Source organism: Eleginops maclovinus, chromosome 7, assembly GCF_036324505.1.
Source record: "Eleginops maclovinus isolate JMC-PN-2008 ecotype Puerto Natales chromosome 7, JC_Emac_rtc_rv5, whole genome shotgun sequence".
Taxonomy (NCBI): domain Eukaryota; kingdom Metazoa; phylum Chordata; class Actinopteri; order Perciformes; family Eleginopidae; genus Eleginops; species Eleginops maclovinus.
Genome location: NC_086355.1, coordinates 11,666,057 through 11,689,292, shown reverse-complemented (window position 1 = coordinate 11,689,292; position 23,236 = coordinate 11,666,057). Strand labels below are relative to the sequence as shown.

Genomic DNA, 23,236 nt, shown 5'->3' with positions numbered 1-23,236 from the left:
TTCTACAGTTTCTGCACAGCCTGGTTCTCTGCTGCTCACAGCAGCTGAAACAAACAGATAAAGCCTAATGAATGTGTTGTTCTCTCTTAAATGGTGAGCAAGATGGTTTCAAATGTATGAGAAGCATCCAATGCACAGGGAAAGTCATTTATACTTGCACCAGAATGTCATAGAATACATGAATAGATTTTACATAGAGACTTTATTAGAATTACAGAACAGGACAGAAAAAAGCCTACCAGCTGGATAGTCACCCGCATGTCTGTGCATGAGAGAGACAGAGACACAGAGACACAGAGACAGACTAGAAAAAATGAAATGTGCATCTGTCTGTCATGAGGATCATCAGTTAGGAAAGCCTTAGCAACCAGCATTACATTTCTAGGATCGCATGTAACGAATGGCTAAAAATGAGCCTCCACTTTATAATGATGGCTCCTACGTTGACGAACACGCGCGCACTTTTCCGTACTTAGAATATACAAATGCTATCCAGATGATCCTCATGCCGAGAGATAGCACGCTTCTGTGTATCATGTCAGAAAAACAAATAGTGTCTGTAATGACAATCATAATAACAATGAATCTGCTCTATCATAAGGGAGGTAGACCTGTTGAACCTCCTCCATCGAGAGCATAAACCAGAGTGGAAAACTACACATTCCAAAGCACAAGTCAACACCAAAGGCCTTTTTAGCATCATAGCAGCACAAAAACACATGTCAAGATAACAGCATGGACAGCAGCCAAGAGAAACACAACTACTATTTTTCACAGATTGTTTTCTCAAAGATGTCACTGTTTCAGGAAGGACAATTGTCACTCTAAGCATCATGTCTTTTTCGTAGAAGGGGAAACGAGGCTGCCAAATGTATTCATCTCCAGCTCTCATTTCCCCTCAAACAACAGTGACTCAAGTATGCGCACATTAAATGCATGAAGGACATACACACATGCACACACAGACATACACATACAGTACACTCAAAACACACTTAAGGCAATGGTGGCCTGGCAACTGTGGCCGTTGGAGCAGATCTAAAATTCACCCCTGTATGCTTCTCTAACCCTTCATCCATGTTCACCCGCAATTGGCCTGCGGCCTAAACAAGTTGCTTGGGAACATGGAACATGACAGATCACTGAAACACAAGATCAGGTCTTTCCAACACAAAACACACAAATATACAAGAGAATAATTAGTTTCATATTGTCACACCTTATTTATGTACTATTAAGATACTACTATACTGTGCATATCAATAAGGATACAGATGAGCAGATATGAGCACAGATTGGAGCAGGTACAATTCATATTTGCATGTTGCTGAGCAAGACTTGTGTCACCACATATTGTCACTGACATTCACAGGATGATGGCTGCACTAATCCTAAATCCACCCCAGAGACGGTAAATATCCTCAGTAATGAAACAATACCCAGACGACACAATCTAAAATCCTCATGATTATGTTCCACGATATTATTCCTGCACTCACACTGCATGGATCTTATTGATATAATGGCGGAAGTGACTGACACATATTTCTTATACAATTCTGAAGACTATTAAAAAACATAACTCACAGAGCCACTTCCTGCACATGTGAACGAGGGCTTCTCAATTCTCCCCGTCTCGTAGACTCAACAACAAAGATGTTTTTGACAGCCTTTAGAAAAAGGCAGCATTGTGTTATGGTGGACACATCGGAAAATGAACCCTTTCTCGTTCCAGAACAGAGCTTCTTATTTCACAATTAAATGTGTACAAGCACTTCCAAGCTGGAAACTATCCTGGGTCTCCAGACCCTGTTTGGTCCCCAAATGTACCGTGTGGCTATAGTAATTTGAATAATTAAAAATGTGTTAGCAAATGATGCACCACGAAAGTACAAAATCAACAAAGGAAGGTCCTGCATTATGAACTAATGTTGTGGGCATCTTGAAAAAGGCCCTCTACTTTTAGTGCTTTCTTTCTCAGTTGATAATAATAATTAATGATGATAATAATATGTTGTTGTAAATCAATTTACCATAAGCACACACTTTTTCTAGGATTGATCCTACCTCTGGTCTACTTGTTGCAGTGGACACAACTTTAAAGGTCCATATGACATTCAGAAAAGATTTGCTACTGCAGAAATAACCTCATAAACAAAAACCTTCAGTTAAATGGAAATAAGTTAAAAGCAATACCAACGATCACAATACAAAGAGTAACAATACAATTCAGACCAAACTTCATCATTCCTTATTTTAGCACTGCTGAGTGGATGTGTCATGAACACACCTGCCTGTGCAGCCAATTCAGGCAACTGTGAACTCCTGAAATACCAGCTTTGCTCTCATTAATCAATTATGACCCTGCCAAGACTTGTGTCCCAACGGCTCTATCTGCAACACCTGTGGACGGCGTACTTATCATCCACGAGCAGTGTAACAAATGGTTACACTTTTATTTGGTAAAGATCATAAAGGTACTTTGAAATCCAAACAGCGGTGAGAGCTTCAGAGAATCCAATAAAGCCCCTGACAGCCCAACAGAAACTGAGAAATGGGCACACATAATGCTCAAGGTATATGCCCTCCTCAAGCATGGTGATAGGAAGCTATAACAATGAAAAGACCAGGGTGGTAGCGGGAAAAATATCAATCAACACAACCAATGACAGCTTTATGTAGTCTTTGTGAAAAGAGAGTAGTTTAACCTGCAGCAGGTGCATAATAATCACAAACAAGAGCGAGTGCTTGTCAGTTTATAAAGGCTACCTTGTCTGAACATGATTGATTACTCGTGTGAACGTGAGGAGGATCCCTGATAGCAGTCGGCCGACACTTTTACCCTCTTTATAATGAGTTTTATGTTTAGAAACCACAGTATTCATTGTGATGTAGTCTCAGAGAAACAAAAACACATTTTTTTTGTCCAGCTTTTGAGATATATTACATGTTTTATTTCAAAACTAACTTGTTTGAGGTGAAGAAGAACAAGCTTCAAACACAACATCGATATAGTATCATCTTAATTAGTAAGGTAACATGTCAGCAAACAGCTGGCTTATATACATTGTTTTGGTCTTCACCAAATATTTGATATTTTAATATTTATTCTCCTCTATGTTCAACAAATAAACACTATCGTTGTCTGTTTGCTGTTTGCTGTTTGCTGTTTGGTGCTGAGCAGTTTTTTTCTTTTATTTTTCTTTTAGGAAAAACACTGCCAGCTGTCTCTAGTTGATAAGTGCAGGATTATGGGCTGGAAAAGCAAAAGAAATCATACAAAACATGCAAAACCTCTTTGTGAGGGGAAACTCTACAGATGGGCGGGTATTCTCTGTGTTTGGTGAATACAAAAGATTTTAACTCTTGCAGTTTTTAAACCATAGCCCCCCCTTGGAAAAATAATTATTGGAACATGTTTGTAATTCGTTGGGAGCCAGTGCATAATAACCAGTTTAAGCTGGAGTACTTTCTAGGTGTGTGTGTGTGTTTGTAACAACTGGATGAGGTGATGTGGATTGGGGAGCAAGTCATAACGTCAAACGGCTTCTATGACACTGCAGGGAAATCAGCTTCTCACGGCTCTCTGTGAAAAAAAAATACTCTCCACCTATCACTGATAAACATGCCGGTGTAACAGTATTTCTGTTTCTGAGAAACGCAATAGCAGACACATAATGACCTCCTCTCTGCCTTTTTACTGCAGGGGAACTTCAATCACTGTGACAAATTAAAAATCTGCTTTCACAGTATGAATTTGTGATCAGAACACAGAAATACAATTGATCTTGTATTTTTTCACTGCCGGTTCATATTAGAGTATGATTCATAAGCCATTCATACAAAGGCTTTTCAGTACAGACCCGTCAAGCCCAGAGACAATGGGATCAGATAGATGAATGTGTGCCTCTTGTGTTTAAAGATGATAGGGCCTGGGTCTGCACAGTGAGACAAAGGGAGGTTATATGTTATGTTCTGGCTGTCCCTCATCACTTGACATAAGCTTGACACTGGACACACGTGATGGTAAAGTTGTCTCAGTATAAAGCAACAGGAGCAGGAGCTGTTTGTCAATAAGCTTTTTTCCTGCTGTATTTTACATTATACAGATTGAAGTTTTGGCTGAATAGAGTCTGTCTTTCTGTAGTTGAGTCTAGCAAGACTTCAGTATGATTTATATTTTAAACACAAAGGAAAAGGTGCACACAATAAACGCAGAAAAGCTGAAAGTCAATCTAGAACATGAAAAAAAAAAAGCTCAGTAAGGCAAGCTATTCATCTATTAGTATTTGAGAGGCTGACAGCATTGTGCTTTGGTGCACTCAGCCTGGCAGGGTTCGGGTTGTAACACAATTACTGTGAGGTGAGCAGGGGAGACAGAGTCAGACACGCCAGACAGGCCACAACAAACAGAGACCTCTGAAACCCGGCTGCCATTTTGTCGCCTGCGGGTGGGTTCACAGGGACTGCAAGTTTTTGAATTCTCAGTGAACTTATTTGTTGTGGCTTAACCCTCAATAACTGTCAGGCTGAAGGGAACAGTGTTCATAAAAAAAAAGCCTTTCATGCTGTCATACAGCGCGGATATGGTAACTAATAAAATCCTATGAGTACCATTTACTGTTTAATTCTAGAGCCTGCTCCTGGTGAACTTTATTACATTTGTTATCTTTTTTTTAATTCCAGTATGCAGTATTTTCTCTTGTACTCTGACCAAGATTTCAATCCAGATGTTCTCCACAAAGTGATGGGTATTATGTACTACCCTCAAACTAAATTCCCTCAAATGAAAAAGAAACACATGTTCAAGTCAACCAGAGTCAAGTCAATGTTCTCACATTTGCTACCATGTAAAACTGCACTGACGTACATTAATAACTAACATTGCAGCATACGCAGACAAAACCGGCTCTAAAAATAAGAAAGAATACATAGGTGGCAAGCATTACAGATTATAACCACTACACAAGGCATCACCAATGTCCTTATCTTAGCTATTTATCCACCTATACAAGTATTTTCTGCAAACCGTGGAACCATGTAGAACTGACAACACGCTCATATATCAGGTCCCGTCAGGAGAGACCTACTGTATATTCTGATGAGGATTTTCACTTTGTGTCTTTAAACACAACTTCCACAACCATCGAGGTTTCAATCTGCCTGTGATTACGGTGCTTGTGATGAATGAGACTCATCAACAGAAGACAGATATAACATAGTATTAAGAACCAGGCACTTAGTCCACAAGGCAATTGCATTACCATCATAAACTTGGATAAACAACTAACAGCAAAGTATAAAACCCAGTTAAAAATGACATAGCACACTGCCTTCCTATTTGTATAGCTACACAATCACTAGTAAGTTGTTAAGCTGCCACCAGAACATAATCATACAGCCAAGCCCACCACACACACACACACACACACACACACACACACACACACACACACACACACACACACACACACACACACACACACACACACACACACACACACACACACACACACACACACACACACACACAAACATCTAAGCATACAATTAGCCTTGGTGCAGTCCAACAAGACATAACTGTATTTTTTTGTGCTTTTTTAAACATACAGTATCTATGTATGTTGGACTGGGTTTCATTAAATAATCTATGTGTAACTCATATACATATATAACTTTAGTCTCAGTAATGAGTGATGTTTCTATACTTCTATCTGTTTGGCCTGTTTTTTCCATGTCTGTCCTCATGAGCGCAGAATTGTCATAAAAACACAGGATGCAGGGTGCTGTGTTGCCGTAGTAACTGTCTCCTCTGGATTGTGGCTTCGTCGATCTGCCTCAGCAGGTTCCCATGGTGCTGACTGTAGTATAACTAAACTTGGACATAGACGCCCCCGTTGCCATAACATCCTCCTCGTTGTCCCGTAGCCCATGGTGGCGACGGCGATTGCAAGGTGATGCACAGCACGAGAACGTGGCTAGCAGAGCTTTGCGGAAACGTGTGTTCATGAAGCAGTAAATAATAGGGTTGACGCAGGCAGAAGTGTAACACAGCAAATGGATGAAAGCGATGGGAGCGCCTGTGAGGGCATGTTTGGCCGAGATGTCATCGAACGCTCTCCAGGTGTTGACACAGTACAGCGGCATCCAGCAGAGGAAGAAAAGGACAACAATGACCACCAGCATGCGGATTACTCGCTTTTTGGCCTCCAGCTTAGCTTCAGATGTGTTGCTACGCGGTCTCTCTGCCTTATTTGCCCTGACAGATGTAGCCATGGTGGACATTCCTTAGAGTGCGGTCGCCGGACGACATTAACGTAGCAGCCATCGCCATCATCACTGCCGCTAGACACAGCGGGGGTCAGTCCATTCTTCACATCTGTATAGGAGACCAGAGCAAAAAAGGATATTTAAACTAATAATAGCAAGTATACTTCTGTATTGTATGTTAAAGTTCTTGCTTTTACTTTACTAGGTAGACTCCCAGATCCAGCCACTCCCTCACCTTCAATTACCCCTTGTTTGCCTTTCCCAATCACCTGACCTTTCCCACCCACATACTCACCTGTTAGAAATTGACCTGAGGAACCGTGTGTCCTACAGTCTAGCTCTGTGATAACACATGCACCCATCTGTGAGGCTGGTCTAACGTCAATCATAGCTCTTCAAAGAGCAGCTGCTCAGCTTAGTCACATGAGGCAAGCAAGTACTCACAGAAACTATTAAGGTAGTAAACCACATTTTTGAATAGGTTATTTTGGGAAATTCTTAATCCTTAATCCCCTTTTTTTTTCAACCCATGCTCGTATTCTTTCAAGCTCTTTTTTTTTAACCCAAAACTCTTCCTCTCTGAGACCAGACAGATGGTGATGTCCAGGCCCGCAGCTGCCAGCCAATCCATCCACTAATGAAGCACCAGCAAATTCACTCCCTGCTGCTTTCACCCGAGACAAACTCTCATATGCTCACAAAAGGTTATGTTCCACTTAACCTGCACACATTTCAATGATTGTAGCACTAATGAAATCGTGGTGATTAAAATAAAATACTCATCATTAACGTGAATTTAAAAAAACGTTACATTCGGGTTGGGTGCCACATTGTGTGACATTTATATTGTGACATTATCTGACTCAACAATGTAATGATAATGCAATCAAATCATCAGAAAAAACAGTGTTTACTCAAAACGTTTTTTGAGGTCAAAAGAAAGCTTTGAGTGTTGTGGTCAGTGCCTTGTTTTTGTCATGTTTGTTGAGGTATTGCCAATGATAGGATAAGGATTAACAACTTGGCTGGTTCTGTGATTTGTTTTTGGTTTTTTCATTCTAAAATGTAGTAGAGAAAAGAACCGGGTGTGCTGTACCTTCATGGGTCACCTTCGCATTTTTATGAAGTCCAAGTCTTATTTTCCAAAAGCTTGAACAATCTTTCTGTTCCCGTCCATCTACATCCTTTCTCTCCTCTGAGGAGGGGGGAACAGATGGCATCACATCAGTTCACATGGATTGATTTCTTCATAATTCCTTTATTAAGTCATCTCTCTAAATGTAGGACAATAACTGGTTGTAATTTCGGTTTGAGAAACAAAGACACTAGAAAAATCGTGAATCCATGCATGCAAATTACCATGTTGACATTTTAATAAACTGTCTGTCTGTCTGTCTGTCTGTCTGTCTGTCTGTCTGTCTGTCTGTCTGTCTGTCTGTCTGTCTGTCTGTCTGTCTGTCTGTCTGTCTGTCTGTCTGTCTGTCTGTCTGTCTGTCTGTCTGTCTGTCTGTCTGTCTGTCTGTCCGGTCCGTCCGTCCGTCCGTCCGTCTATCTGTCTGTCTGTCTGTCCAAACTACCCATTCGTCTTTGCATAAGCTCATACTTCTGGAGTCTAAACATTCGCTGTTTCTACTCAATGCTGCACTTCTGTGATCAATGATATTCATTGACTGTTGCCTATGAACTAGCATGTCCTCATTTAAGCTTTACTGTACACTTGTGTGTGTTTTCTGTATGTTTAGTGTGCATGGTCTTACCAGTAGAGTCTTTTTTGTGGTCCATCTCAAACTGGATGCCTCTGTAAAGTTCCCTGGAGATCAGTCCATAGGCTACAATCATCACCAGCCCTGGGATTGCAAACAGCACAAGCAGCAGAAGAATGTACCTAAAAGACACAAGAGAGGGGTAAAGGTCCCATGTGCAGCACTCAGGCAGTCATGTGGCCACAGTTTTCTACCCTTTAATCTCTAATTGTCTAACCACTATCAATAAATTCAAATAATGGAAATTCAGAGAATACAGTATTTCCAAAATCCTCACAGACTTTCCAAACCATTTTGATGAAAAACTTTTTCCTGATGTTAGAAACTACATAACATTTAACTTTTCATTCAGCTAACACTTAGCACAGGTGGATTAGCTTTCAAAAAGCGTACCTTGCTAAGCGTGTAAAGACTTTAAAACACAATATATTTTTATTTACAGTATTATTATCTTTTTAATTTTCATACATAAACACATTCATACCTTTTATTCCAGTGTACAATATTTAATTTCCACTGTCTGGATATAAAATAGGGTTGCAAATTCGGAACAGGTAAAAATGTGTTTTCATGGACTAAAATTCCAATCATGAACCACACCCTAAACAGGGACTTTGATTATTATTATTAATAATAATAGTACTAATAATGCTACTACTACTAATAATAATAATAATACATTTTATTTATAGACAGCTTTTCTAAAAACTCAAAGACACTTTACAGAGAAACAATTCATTAAAACACAATTCAAACCACACACTTAATATATTTAAAACACAACATTAATTCACAGATTTACAAAAGCAGTTTTGAAAAGGTGAGTTTTGATTTGGAATTTAAACATTGTGAGGTCGGGGAGGTCACGGTTGTTTTTGGGGAGTGAGTTCCAGAGGGGAGGGGACAGCGACAGAGAAGGCTCTGTCTCCCCAGGTCCAGAGTTTGGTCCTGGGAGGAAGTGAGAGGGAGTTGGGTGTTGGAACAGGTCTGTGAGGTAGGAGGGGGCCTGGTGATGGAGGGCTTTGTGGGTGAGGAGAAGGATCTTGAAGTGGATGCGTTGTGGGACGGGGAGCCAGTGGAGGTTCTGCAGGGCAGGGGTGATGTGGTCACGGGAGCGGGTGTGGGTGAGGAGACGAGCGGCAGAGTTCCAGATGTACTGAAGTTTATTGAGGACTTGTGTTTCTTTCTCTCACTCTATATTTATGGTTCATTTTTAGTGTTATCATACAGTGAATAATGCATTCTCTATCCAGATGGTAAGTCTTCTGGAATGTTGGCAAGACCGTTAGAAAAGCTGTAAATGTTGCAATATTACTAATTGTGTTTTTGTGATGCTATCCTCTGAGGATTACAATCTTATGCTAATACAGTAGGGACACTGGGTCTGGTACTCATTCACAAATGCATACACCAAAGCATTCACTCAAATAAAGACATGTTTGAACATCTTCCAGCTGTGCACAAAAACACACAGAGCTCTCTGAAATAACCCTAAAGCCTGTTCTATCCTAATTTTTCATTCATAAAAAACCTTGAAACATCCGTCTGCTCTCTTCATCTGCCCTAATGTTTCCACAAGGAACACCCGATGGTCGGATAATAAAAGCTGCCAAAAAAAGATTTCCAAACATGAAAGTAAATGAGGTGTTTCAGGGTCGCATGCTTAGTTGAAAGCACAAACACACACACACACACACACACACACACACACACACACACACACACACACACACACACACACACACACACACACACACACACACAAAATGACATACATTTCCACCACTGGTTATCCAAATATTATGTGTGTGTGTGTGTGTGTGTGTGTGTGTGTGTGTGTGTGTGTGTGTGTGTGTGTGTGCGTGCGTGCGTGCGTGCGTGCGTGCGTGCGTGCGTGCGTGCGTGCGTGCGTGCGTGCGTGCGTGTGTTTTGGAGGATCTCACTAATCTGTATTTGTTCTTTTTTAATCCCTCAATGAGATGTGCTGAGCAGTGCATGGTTTTAACGGACAATGGTTGGTGGATTACAGTTGTCACTTTGCTGCTATGGAGAATTTTAAGCGAGGATTCCAAAAACTAATTGCAGGAGGAAAATTCCTCCTTTGGCCTTCTCTGTTCACGTCATGTGACATTCAACATTAAAATGACCTTAAATGTTGTTAGTAAAAATAACCTTTAATGTAAACCTCTCCGATTTCTTATTGTATAGAACCAAACATTTTAATATATAACATAACATATGCAGATAATCTGTCGTCTCTTATGCAAAATCTCCCTGTGTCTCCTAGAAAACTTGAAGTAAGACTAAGTTGTTTAAAAAATGTAATTATTTTCCCATCACTTTTATGTAACGGGACATTAAATATGTTAGTGGTAACTTTCGTGGCTAATGCTAGCTAAAGTTTTGATAAATGCTGTGTGACTGACATTAATTACACTGTTCACTGACTTTACAGCCCTCTGTACTTCTGCTCACATATAAACATGACGATGATGAAGTGGGATGTTTAAAGCACACATCATCTGCAAGCCAAACACTCACCAGGCCTGCTCGGCGGTAGCGAGGGGCCACTTGGGGCGGCACTGGTGAGCAGTGGTGTTGTCAGCACGCTGAAAAGAATCCAAGTTGCTGATAACTGGGTAGGGGATCATGATGACGAAGGCCAGCACCCAGGTAGCAGCAATCACCCGATAGGCATGGGAGCGGGTCTGCCACACCCGTGACTTCAAGGGGTTACAGATGGCGCTGTACCGCTCGATAGCTATAGCAACCAGGCTGAATGTGGAGATGCTCACAGATATTCCTGTAAGCAAAACAAAACTGATTGTTTACAAGTAAGTAAACACATACAAGCTATCTTTACTTTTGATCAATAAAAGTGATTACCGCTCTGTGCTCAGAACAGAGCTTGGACCCGCAATATAAAAGTCAGAAAAACATGTTTGTTTTTCTTTGAATATCTGCAATCATAACAGGGAACAAAATGTGGGGCTCTGTGGAGATGAGCCAATGAATATAATGTAAGGCGGGGATGGTTATCTGAGTCTTGGTAGGAGAAATCATGTTGGCCTGTGCCACAGATGTTATCTGCAATCCCTCCTGACAGGGCAAGACGGGAAATTACTCTTTATCCATGTTCTCAACAAGAATACAGACTGTGTGTGTGTGCGTGCGAGCGTGCGTCCGTGCGTCCGTGCGTGCGTGCGTGCGTGCGTGTTTGTGTATTTCTGTTGGTGTGTATTTGTTTGTATGCACAAGTCAGATCTCAATGAAGTAAAGAACAATCAGCCAACAGTCAGTCCTTTGGGTTTGTTCACCTTTTCTCAGTGCATGACGGTTATCTTTCCAACAATCCTATGCTATCTTCTTAATTGAATCCACATTTTCTATTTTATTCTCAGATGTCTTGTCTTTCAGGGTGAGCACAATGTTTCTATTTTTATGTTATTGTTAATGGATATTTTCCTTGACGCAAACTAGAATTACCTTTTCCTAACTCAAACTCACCCATGAACCTCCCACAAACAGGGGAGGTAATGAAAAAGTTACTCTTTAATGGTAATCTATGCCTTTGTAAAGTGGTGTAAGTCAATACAGTAACTGCATCTTAATGGAGTTTTATTTCCGCAGTACAACAATCACACAGTAGTCACAACAGTGGGCGTCAATTTTGTAGTGCTTAGTCCCCCTTAAACGTTTGTATTGGATATGCCAGTTGACATCTTTTCAAGACAATATGAGTTTTTAATCAAACTGAAATGTAATTGTCTTTCTATTTAAAGCTAACACAAAAATGGAAGATGTAGACAGCAAATTAGTTTAGTCAGGTTTGCAGGCAGGTCATAGTAGAATTGATGAAAGTAACAAATAAAATACATACTTTCTGTTTGAGCAATTTCACTGTGAAGTGCCAAATCGGTTCACCAATAAGTGATGTTTCAGTGTGCCACAGAGCTTTGTTTTAACCAGCTGTGGAAAAAGTGTCTGTACCGAATATCCTTGAAAACACCATCTTAAATTAGGTGTTGCTTAGAAAAGACTTATGGAAATATTAGCGAAAATAGTTTGTTTACAATATGCTCTCTATGAAGCCATGCTTGTTTGCCTTTGAAGAGTGCAATTAAGATAACTAGGCTGCAAGTAACAATTGTATTATTATAAACTGATCTCATGTTTGTTTTTCAGTGACTAGGCTAGCTTTTACTCTATAAGATGCAAGGGGAGAAAATACAAATAAAATAAAAAGTCCAAAACTGCTAAAAAAAATTATTACGTGAAAGCATATTATATATCAATTATCTGTCTGGCATCTTGTGAGGCTGTGTATACCAATAAATGGACATATGGTTGTGAATATTCATGAAAATGTTTCAAGAAGAAATGGTGGATTCCCATACTTACAAGTGTATAGAGAGTCATCATTTTGAAACATGCACTTCCTAATGGTAAGAACATGTCTGTGGGTTTAATGGGTCTCTGCAATCTGTTTGTTCCTTGTTGCCTGCACACTGAATGCAGATTTGTTCAAAATATTTGGTCATGGTAATTCTTCTGAATAATGAACGACTTCTCTAAACCTTCAAAGAAAATGTGTTAAATAAGAGGGAGCAAGATCCTTCACTTTTTTGTTTGTGCATAAAAAGCCTGATTATATTTGAAACAACCTTCTGTGGCAACAGTTTAATACAACTGCTTTACAGAGACCATTTCTACATAACAATAAGCATGTTTTATTCTGCTTTCAATGTATCCAAGCAAGGATTTTTGTCTCTCCTCAACTCACCCATTAGGTAGGAGACTATCTTGCACATGGCCGCTCCAAAGATGAAGTTCTTGAGGATGCTGGGGATGAGGGTGAAAGGCATACAGAAAACGGCCATCATCAGGTCACTGACGGCGAGCGACAGCAGGAAGGTGTTTGTCACGGTGCGCATGCGCTTATTGACTGTCAGCACCAGAATAATCAGCAGGTTGCCAAACACGCTCAGGAAAAAGATCAGTGAGTAGAGCAGAATCCGCAGTGTGTGGTCTTCATCTGGTACAGAGAGGGACAAGAGGAGAGGATGAGTTGGTGTGTTTGCAGTATTGAACCATCAGATGAGGATCAATACAATCATGCTGTCATTATTGATTACGAATACCTGGTACCAATAGCAATACTTCTGTGTTATACTAAACATACTAGATCCAACTAACTGAGTTGGTCTCTTTTTTATAATATCACTCTAATTCTTTTACACAGCTTATTTTAATACTCAATTCTAATTGGTCAATTTGGACATTCCAGAGGTGTGCTATTTTTTGCTAGTAGACCGCTGCTAAAGAGAACAGACCATTTCTTAGGAAGATGAAGGGATTCTGTTCAGGCATCTCAATCTGCAGAAAGAAGTCCCGTCAAATTAACGACCACTGTGGACAACAAACATTCGTTTTGTCCATCAGAAAACACCATGGAAAATATGAATTTTTTGTTTGAGGAACTCACTAAACCGTGGATTCATGATGGCTAAACAGTCAAAAAAGTGAGGAAGTGTAAAGTAAAGTGTTAAACCTGTTGGAGAACAAAAAGGGAATACAAGTTAAAAACATATTTACAGATATAATTGACCCGAATCTACCTGCTGTTTTTGTCTCTGCTGTACCATCCTGATTCAGGTTGCTTTGGCTGTTGTTATGCATTTCTGCTGACATGGCAAGCCACTAATTATCTAGGTCTAGTGTAACCAGGTTTGACTGAGAAAGATATCAAAGTCTAGATCCTGTCAAATCATCATGAAAGTCCAATTCTGGATTTTTTGTGTAGTTCTTCACCACACAGCATTTGGGTAGCAACATTAATATAGTTTCCACTTCAAACATACTAAAGTACAACTGCAATCTGTGCGCTTAGCAATTGGCACCTTTACTGGAATGTTTTCTGCTTTTCTGTTATCTTTACCTCACCATCTGCCTAGAAACAACACTTTTTTTTAACAGGCTACCTACTGGGTCTCTATCCTGGGTATTGAACGCACCCATGTGCACATCCCCAGGACACAAATCACTTCACATGCAAACATCACTGACAGAGTTGTAGAGATAGCCAAAACACTCAAACCTTAATCCCCTGAAAATATACCAGCAACAGTCCTTTGAAGGCACTGGTGTATTAAAATAAAACACATCCAGAGAGGGTATGTTCCCTGCAACCTTAACCAAATGTGCTAGCTCCATGTTTCTGTTGACTCACTGCAGAACTGTTTCTATGAGGCTATTTTTTAAAGTTAATTGTAATCTTTCAGGCCTCTCTCCTTGAGCTTTACCCTTTTTGCATCTCAAGAGTTTTTTGTGGTTTGCATTATTACTTGAAATTTTTCCTCTCTTCCTGCTCTCAAGTAGAATTGTCTCAAAAACACATGTAAGTACTGTAGGAGCAAAGCCAGCACACCATGACACATCTCATGACATGTTTCTCAATTCCCTTGAACCAGCAGAAAGTCAGGTTTTGAACACAGGCCCTTTTAACATTCTGCTTGTTAACAACCATATGTTGACAACATCATCATTGATTAATGTTTTTCTTGCTGACCAGTACCCTCAAGGTTATTCTTTTAGTGTCATATCGATCACAGCTCAATGACTCTGAACATCAAAAGTATATGAACAGTATTTAGCCCTTGGCCTGTGTCACATCCACATTCATTAAAAAGGCAGCCTTACCTTTAGGTCAAAATGTAAAACATTTGAACAGTACAGCACAGGAAATAACTTGAAAGGAAATGGCGTTCCCCCAAACTGGAAGGATCTTGTTTAAACTGGTAAAATAGTCTATCTAATGTGATAGCAGCATATTCCTCATCATTTATAAAAGAAAAATTAAAACAACTCAAGGTTTCTTTTCAGCACTGAGAGAGCTAAAGCTCCATTGAGCCTTTTGTTCCTGTATCAGTCAGTTATGATAATTTCTTGTGCTTCTTTAATGATAAAATTATCATTTAAAGAGACACAATTAATCCCCTCCTTTGAACCGCAATGATTTATCTACCTCCGAATCTACTATATATTTAGACTGCTTTTCTCACATTGATCTCCACCATCTAGAATTTAAAATCCTTCTCCTCACCCTCACAGCATATAATAGTCTTTATTATTCTACAGGAAAACTACTCATAATGCAGCACTCCCTGTTGCTGTTTAAGATTCTCCAAAAGTAGATGTTCATGAATGAAAGCAGGTTGATGGCATGTCACCTAATTGATGTAATGCTCTTGCCTCCACCCAGCAACTCTCAGCTCGTTCATCAAAAGTCAGTCTGTCTTCCAACCTCACACACACAAACAAACAAATACACATACACACACACAAACAAATACACATACACACACACACACACACACACACACACACACACACACACACACACACACACACACACACACACACACACACACACACACACACACACACACACACACACACACACACACACACACACACACACACACACACACACACACACACATCTAATGACATTAGGCCGCACCATCTGTCTCACACACTTATATGCAGATAAAAGGCAGTAGCCTGTATTCTGTGGGTACTCTTGTGCTGACTGAACATCAGGGTTTCTCAACCACACCAGGCTTGCAAATGGAGGGAACTGAAGGTGTTTCATTTTGTTCACATTCATCTGCATGAGCATAATGAAAATGTGCAGAAGGATGATTGGCAGGCGAGTAACCACCACTTCTTAATTTCTCTCTCTCTCTCTCCTGAAATGTGTTACACTGGCCTTTGCCTGCCTCTCTCTCTCTCGCTCTCTCTCTCTCTCTCGCTCTCTCCCTCCCTCTCTCTCCCTCTCTCTCCCTCTCTCCCTCCCTCCTGAAATGTGTTACACTGGCCTTTGCTTAATTAAAGCCAATTAGCTTCCCTGTGTGTTTGCTGGCTGTGCGGGAAACACTGATAACTCCCTCAGCACATTTACACATACCTTCAGGCCAGTATTCCCAATACCTGCTTATGTGTTTAGAGCGGAAGCATTTATATAAATCACCTCGCTCACCATTGTGCTGCACAGGTTATTATTTCTGAAATGGATGTGTTAAAAAAAGACTGTTAGCATGATGACATTATTAGTCTCTTTTCCTAAAGGCTGTAAAGTTATTATGATGTACAAAGACAGGTCTACAGTTTCTCAACAACATATATAGTGCTGGAAAATAAAATGGTCACAGTTTTCATCGATGAGTGTAAATCAAGCTAGGATCTGTCAGTGTTGGAAACTTTTCTGCTACCTTACATTTCTTCTGCACTAAAATTCTGAAGGATTTGTTTACTTGTTTACATTTATTTTAGTTGCTAGTTTCTTTGCCGATGCAGATTAACAATAACATTATTACATATTATATCAGGTTAAGCTAAGGATTGATGTAGGTGCGTTTTATTTTGGATCATTGTTTCGGCTTTAGGGCCAACATCTTTTTAATTCAGACAGTAGGGCACGGCTTAACAGTGACAATGAGCACACTGCACACAACCTGAACAGCAGCCAATCAGATTTAGTGACTAACTGTTGAACATGGTGGAGAGTTATTATATATTTCCCTCAGGTTCACTGGCTTCCTTCTGGCTGTTCTGTGCTGGTCTACATCACACAGCTGTGCTGCATGTGGTGCTCCTCAGGGGGGTGTATAATGAACACTCCACCTACAGTGTTTAGCTTTAAATAATTTTACTTTAAATAATACACCACCTGTGAGAACTGGCAGACAAACCCATATTATCTGGAGAGTCTCAAGACATGATGCAAAGACTGAGAGACTTGTTAATGTTGTACTACTACCATAAGAGGAAAATATTACACGCTCACTGTTGGGTTGCGTAAACCAAAAAAGCTAATTTTTCTTAAAATAAGTGATTAAATAAATTCAGCGAATACACTGCAGTTATTTTATAATAATAATACAATGCCGCTCATGACAGAAATATATTAACATAATCAATAGCAAATGTCTTATTGAGGGCTTGTTTTTGCTTTGTATGCATATTCTATACTTTCAGAGCACACAAGGCACCTTATTCTTTAAACAATGGTGCAAATTATTGACTTTTTATTTATGTTCAGCAGTTGTTCATCAGATATATTTGTCTGAAGGCAGATTTGTGTGTTCAACTACAAATGTACAAATAAAGTTGTTAAACTGCATTACTTTATTATAAGTAAATAACCTGGCAGTTCTGGCCCAACCCACACAGCTCTTTTCCATTACTGTCACGACATTTGAGTCTCATTACTTCATGACTTACTTACTTACTACTTTGCCCACTGATGTTACTGCCAGCCCACCTCTCACCACAGGCCCTGGCACACAGTCTGATCTTTACAGACAAGAGGCGATGTGCATGTAGCTGGAACAATTATTGTGTTGCAATTTCCACAGGTTAATGCATTGCAGTTTTCAAAGAAATCCATGTCAGAGAAAACAGATTTTGACGTGCAATTATACTTTTTTAAGAATGCATTCCTTGCACCTTATACCTCTGTAATGTATCTGTATTTGGTTTAATCACTATACATGGCATGTCTGCTATATTCAACACTCTGTGTACATACACTCTACGAGACATATTTCAGTTCAGTTGTGGAAATGCCAACTTAACCACCTCCTGTGTAACCTCGATATGAACACATAATCACTGTTATTTTACCAGCAATGTAAGTGTTGAAAATGAAAAGCTGGTTAACAGATTATGTGCCAACAATAACATTAAAATGCTTTAAGCGGAACCATAACTGCACACTATTATTAGATATGCAGTGAACTGGTGGATGAATTAATAATGAGGTTTGCATTCCGTCCATGAATATTTAAGCTTTCACCTGCTTCTCATATTCAGTACGTCAGACATTATATTTACTCTGATTTACTCCCTTCCTCATACATATGCAGTGCGTGTCTCTCTCTGTCCCAGTTGGCCCTCGTGTCGCTGCACCTATCAGGGAAAAGTCGACTCTGCTCTTGTAAGACTGAGGTATTGGTAAATGTCACAGCCAGTAGCTAATCCAGCATAGTAAATGTCATCTCAGCCTTGCCACTAAGCCAACCGTACCCTGGGCAAGTTGATCGAGGCACTGAATGAAACCACTTTCTGTTGACTGACAGACTACAACACATGAGCCGCAGAGACCCTGGTCATGGCAGACTGACTTTTACACAACATGTTGGTTGGTTTTCACACAGTGCAAGCATGTATTAAACACATCAGCTCTGAGACATGGAGATGAGAGAGGATGATCAATGGAGATAGTGAAATAAACACAAACAGGAGAGATGGAGCACTGAGAGAAGTGGGAGGAGTGAAGAGGGAAATAAAAAGCGGTGGAGGGTTGAAATATAATTCTACTAAATTACTTTTGTGAGGGATGAACTGTTCTGTGTTAAGGCATTGAAAAAATGGCTGTTTGTTACAGTTAGCGAATGATGAACCCTGCTGTTGCCTCATCATCATCATCCGCTCCAAATGAATGGCCTACTGTAAATAAATAGAACTATAATCAGCATCAGCATCTTTGACAGCATCTTTATTGACTCTATTAATGAAGTCATCACTGTGTGTCTTGTGCAGTAAATATGGCATGGCAGGCTTAACGTAAAGCGACCATAAACTCTATCAAGTTTACTGCAGTGGGTGTCAACCCTTTGCCATGAAGCAATTAGAGAGTCTGCAGGTTTCTGTTTCAAATAAATATAACTCCTAAGCTTAATGCAATGTGAAAACACTCTAAAAGGTGTTTATGGTGTGACATGTTCCCTCCCAACAGTGAGAGTAGATTTTCTTGGCTTTAAGATGTGTTTGCTATCATTCAGTGCCTGTGTCAGAGGTTGATGCCAGAATAGTGAAATTATCTGAAAGCAATGATGTATTTAAACCATTTTTCATAGAAATATCTATTACCCATGCTGGGTGCATTTTGCCCAAATAAGAGTGTACTGCTCTTCTATAGAAGTGAGGAATTTAATTAAGACAGATATTAACCCAAGTGTTTGACAGTCCTTGTAAGAGTCTCTCAAACTCTACATTGCAGGCTTTCTTATAATAAATTGTAGTCTCAAAGCCTAATTAAATCTTTAGGATTATTAATTTCTACTTCACAAAGCACCTCCTGAGAAACAATAGTTAAATTCAAAGCCCTCTGTGTTATTTGTAATTACTAGACCATTACGAGCAAAGGGGAAAGTCAGGTGAAGTTATTGTGGAGCGATAAATTATGCATAGGGGGAGGTCGGATGAATGGAGGGATAAGTAAATCAAATGTCAGATTTTAAGAGCAGAAGTTCCCTTTACAGACAGAATGACCACATTTGTTCAGTCCCCTTGAACATCTGATTATAAATGTAACCATGAAGGTGAAGTTTCCATAACGTTAGAAAAGTTGTCATTTCAACTAAACCACCAAAATGTTTTGCCTAACTTTACGTCATTCGGCACTTATCTTTGTGCCGAATATTTATATCAAAGGTACTGCTGTTTGTTTCCCTCCAATGATTAATGTTGATTATTTTTAATCAGCTCCAGCTTACTTCCCTGATTTCCCTGAAAAAGTGTGTTTGAGAGAGAAATCATATATTTGTGAGATCCCTTTGGTAAGAATGAAAACCTGCTAGAAGGTTATAAGCGGTCCATGGCACATGCTTCGACATCCGTGGTCTTTGGTGAGCAAGTGGCAACACAGCTCAATCTGCTCCATAAACACAGAGCCTATGATTGATGGACAGAGAGAGATGGAAAGGAGTGAGCGGGGTGGGAGGTTATCAAACTCTCGAGTGACAGCGTGAATAATGATGGTGAAAGCAGTTGTACAGGGTAAGACATCATCGTTTTGTCTCACTAGAAGATGGCTGTGTGGTGCTTTTTGTTGGATACAGTGGGAATGTTAATTAAGAAGAAAAAATGCAACGAAAAGTTTAACTGCAGAGAGGTGATTATTTGTAAGCATAGCAGTGTTTGGGCACAACATAATAGTGCAACATAAAAAATAGATTAAGCTCACAATTTAACTATGCTCCTGCGCTTCCCCCTAAGTGTGTCAGTAATCATTAATGTACTGATTTAGCTCAGTGTAATGTCATATTCATGGCTGGGAGCGCAACATTACTCATCACTAACAGGTGTAGAAGATGTGAAGCAACTCACACACACACACACACACACACACACACACACACACACACACACACACACACACACACACACACACACACACACACACACACACACACACACACACACACACACACACACACACACACACACCTCATCAACACATGCAAATGCTGTCAAATAGCCATTAGGAAATAAACACAGCCAATGTTAGTTAGAAAATAGCATGTGATGATGAGACTGAGAGGAAATAGCGAGAGTGATGACGCACTTTAACGTTCTGTCTTGTTCACTAGTCAAGTCTTTTTATAGATAACAATGGACTAAAACACATCATTATTCTGTCAATTTCAATTAAGTAATGGACAATAAACACATATAATATATAAACTTTAATCAGATATTAAATGTACGTATATGTAAAAACGTAGTGAGCAGCAGCACAACACACTCCAGATATGAAGCCATGAGACTTTTTTTATGAATCAATCCCCTGTGGGTCACAGAATGCAATTTCTAACTTTCTGACAGACACACACACACACACACACACACACACACACACACACACACACACACACACACACACACACACACACACACACACACACACACACTCTCTTTCTCTCTATATACTGTATGTCTCTCTCGCTCTCTGCTCTTGTATTCCTATTTCACTTTATGCACCTATGTCCAATCTGGAAATTTAAAAAAGGCTATTTTTTCCTTAACATAGAGCAGAACCTAACACAGCTTTACTATTGTTACTTAAAATAGAGATTAGTACATCAGTGTATCATATCCTAGTCCAGGTGAATAACAATTGATCAACTAAAATGTTATGCTGAACGATCAAGATCTTGAGATCTTGATCGTTCAGCATATATTTAATACAACTTTATTAAAAACCTAACGTTGAACTGGGAGTATTTCTATTAAAACTACATTTTGTTTTGAAGCACATTTTGTCTCCGATTAGCTACTACCTGAAGGCAAGTAGCCTAAGTCAGGTCAATAGAGAACAGCAAAAGGTCGTGTAACAGTTTATAATTAACCACCATATATGCCAACATGTTGAGTGTGTGTCCGCTCACCTTTGTGCCTTGCACGCTTAGGTGTGAGGAGTGTGGAAACGTTGCTGCAGGTGATGTTTGATGTCTCCAAGCTCCCGTTACCGGCTCCGTTCTGCAGCGCATCAGTCTGCGGTCTGACGCACTCTGGGGAAGAGAAGGTCTCATTTTGCGCATAAAGATCCATGTTTTTTTAATTAAAATTGTCTCTAGGGTTAATGTAAGTTCGATTCAGAGCGTTTGTCAATTATCGTCTAAACCTTTAAAGTGGTAAAAAAAAAAAAAACAACTCGGCATCCATAGTCCTTCTGACAGAGGCAATTGTTTCGCTTTCCAACTCTAAAATAAACAAAAACCTGTTAAATACTTATTTTTCGTTATTTTTTCCTGCTTAGATGCTGTAGATGTGCCTCATTTTGCATCACGCTTGTTAATCAATGATCGGTGCGCACCAGGAGAGAGGAGGAGCGCGGCGCAATGCTGCGCCTTTCCAAATGAACCGCATGGAGAGAGTAGTAGTCATATAGAGTGTGTGTGTGTGTGTGTGTGTGTGTGTGTGTGTGTGTGTGTGTGTGTGTGTGTGTGTGTGTGTGTGTGTGTGTGTGTGTGTGTGTGTGTGTGTGTGTGTGTGTGTGTGTGTGTGTGTGTCACGGCCATTGGTCAGTTTGTGGACGCTCTCAACAGTTATATTTTTTGTTAACTTGAAAACACTTCAGCACAGAGATTTAAAACAGACTTGGCAATTACAGGTGTTAATGAGAAAGTTTTGTTTTTCTGAATTAAAAAGAAAACCTTGATTAAAAGCATACAATGAAATAAATATCATTTTGTGTGTGAAACGTGTAAGGCTATTGACACGTTGGATAAAACAATATCATGAAACCATTAATAAGGGGAGTTAATTAATTACTTAAGGTGCTATAAAATTAGAAACATCTAGCATGGGGGTTGGGGATAAAACGTCATTAAGAAGGCGCCTTATCAACAACACTACATTAACCTTCTTAATTGTTCATTCATTCTAATTAACGAATAACAGTTTCCCAGCTTAGTGCGTTTTGAGTGACAACCCATTTGCCATGCTATCCTGTCTTAGTCCCGTTAAAATATCATCTTGTCACATCTAGGCCTTACACACTCAGAATCTGTGCAATTTCAGATTTTCGATTATAAAACTAGAAGCAATGTTAATAAACGAGGTAAGTGAGATTGAAAACATATTCGAGTAAAGACTATAAACATACTCGGACATGGAGGTAAGTCTAATGGCGTATACTACTTTGCCCAAAGGTGTGTGGGTGGGTGAATTGATGTATGTCAGTCTGGAGATCTGACCAAAGAGAAGCAGGCTTCTCTCCCAATGCCAGCTGCGGTTAGCTCCAGCCTCCACGCGACCATTGAGGGATAAACTGGTTTAGCTAATGGATGGATGGGTGACCTCATGCTCCTGATGTGTGACTCTGTAGAGATTTTATATGCGCACTGTCGCCCCTGTGTGGTGTATGAGTGCACTTCCAGTCTGTCGATCAAAAATGCTGTTACAGAGCAGTGTTGATGGAAAATACTCATCAGAAAATATAAATACATGTTGCATTCATGCAGTCCTTTGCAAGCGAAGCACCTCGGACAGTCTGCTCTTTGTTATTATATCTTATCATAATTGAAATCATTTTCATTCTGTCACATTATAATTGAATCCTATCATATAAAAATGTATATACTGTTTCTTCCTTGCAGTGGACTGGTATATCATCATAATAGTATTAATGAATGCAACACTTACATTTTTTTCTGGTCTGTTCAAAACATATTTTAATGATTTATTAAAGGCTGGTCAGTGTAAAATTTTGTTTTAATTAGAAAAATGCTTTTGTAAAGCTCCTATCATAAATTATTTCATCAAGGTTAAGATAATGGGGTTTAGTCCAGCTGCTCCTTGGTGTTGTGTTGAGCTGGAGATGAGCCATAGAGCTAATATGTTCCTTTGGCCCA

General features: G+C 39.7%; 1 protein-coding gene across 1 annotated transcript; it reads right to left on the bottom strand.

The window, feature by feature from the left end:
- Positions 1 to 183: 183 nt before the first annotated feature.
- cckbrb (cholecystokinin B receptor b) lies at positions 184 to 21,698 on the bottom strand. Its single transcript, XM_063886982.1, is given in 7 exon segments — positions 184 to 6,284; positions 6,287 to 6,379; positions 7,367 to 7,465; positions 8,028 to 8,155; positions 10,575 to 10,836; positions 12,817 to 13,068; positions 21,269 to 21,698. Coding segments are annotated over 7 exon segments (1,443 nt in total). The 5' UTR covers positions 21,432 to 21,698; the 3' UTR covers positions 184 to 5,838.
- Positions 21,699 to 23,236: the final 1,538 nt, after the last annotated feature.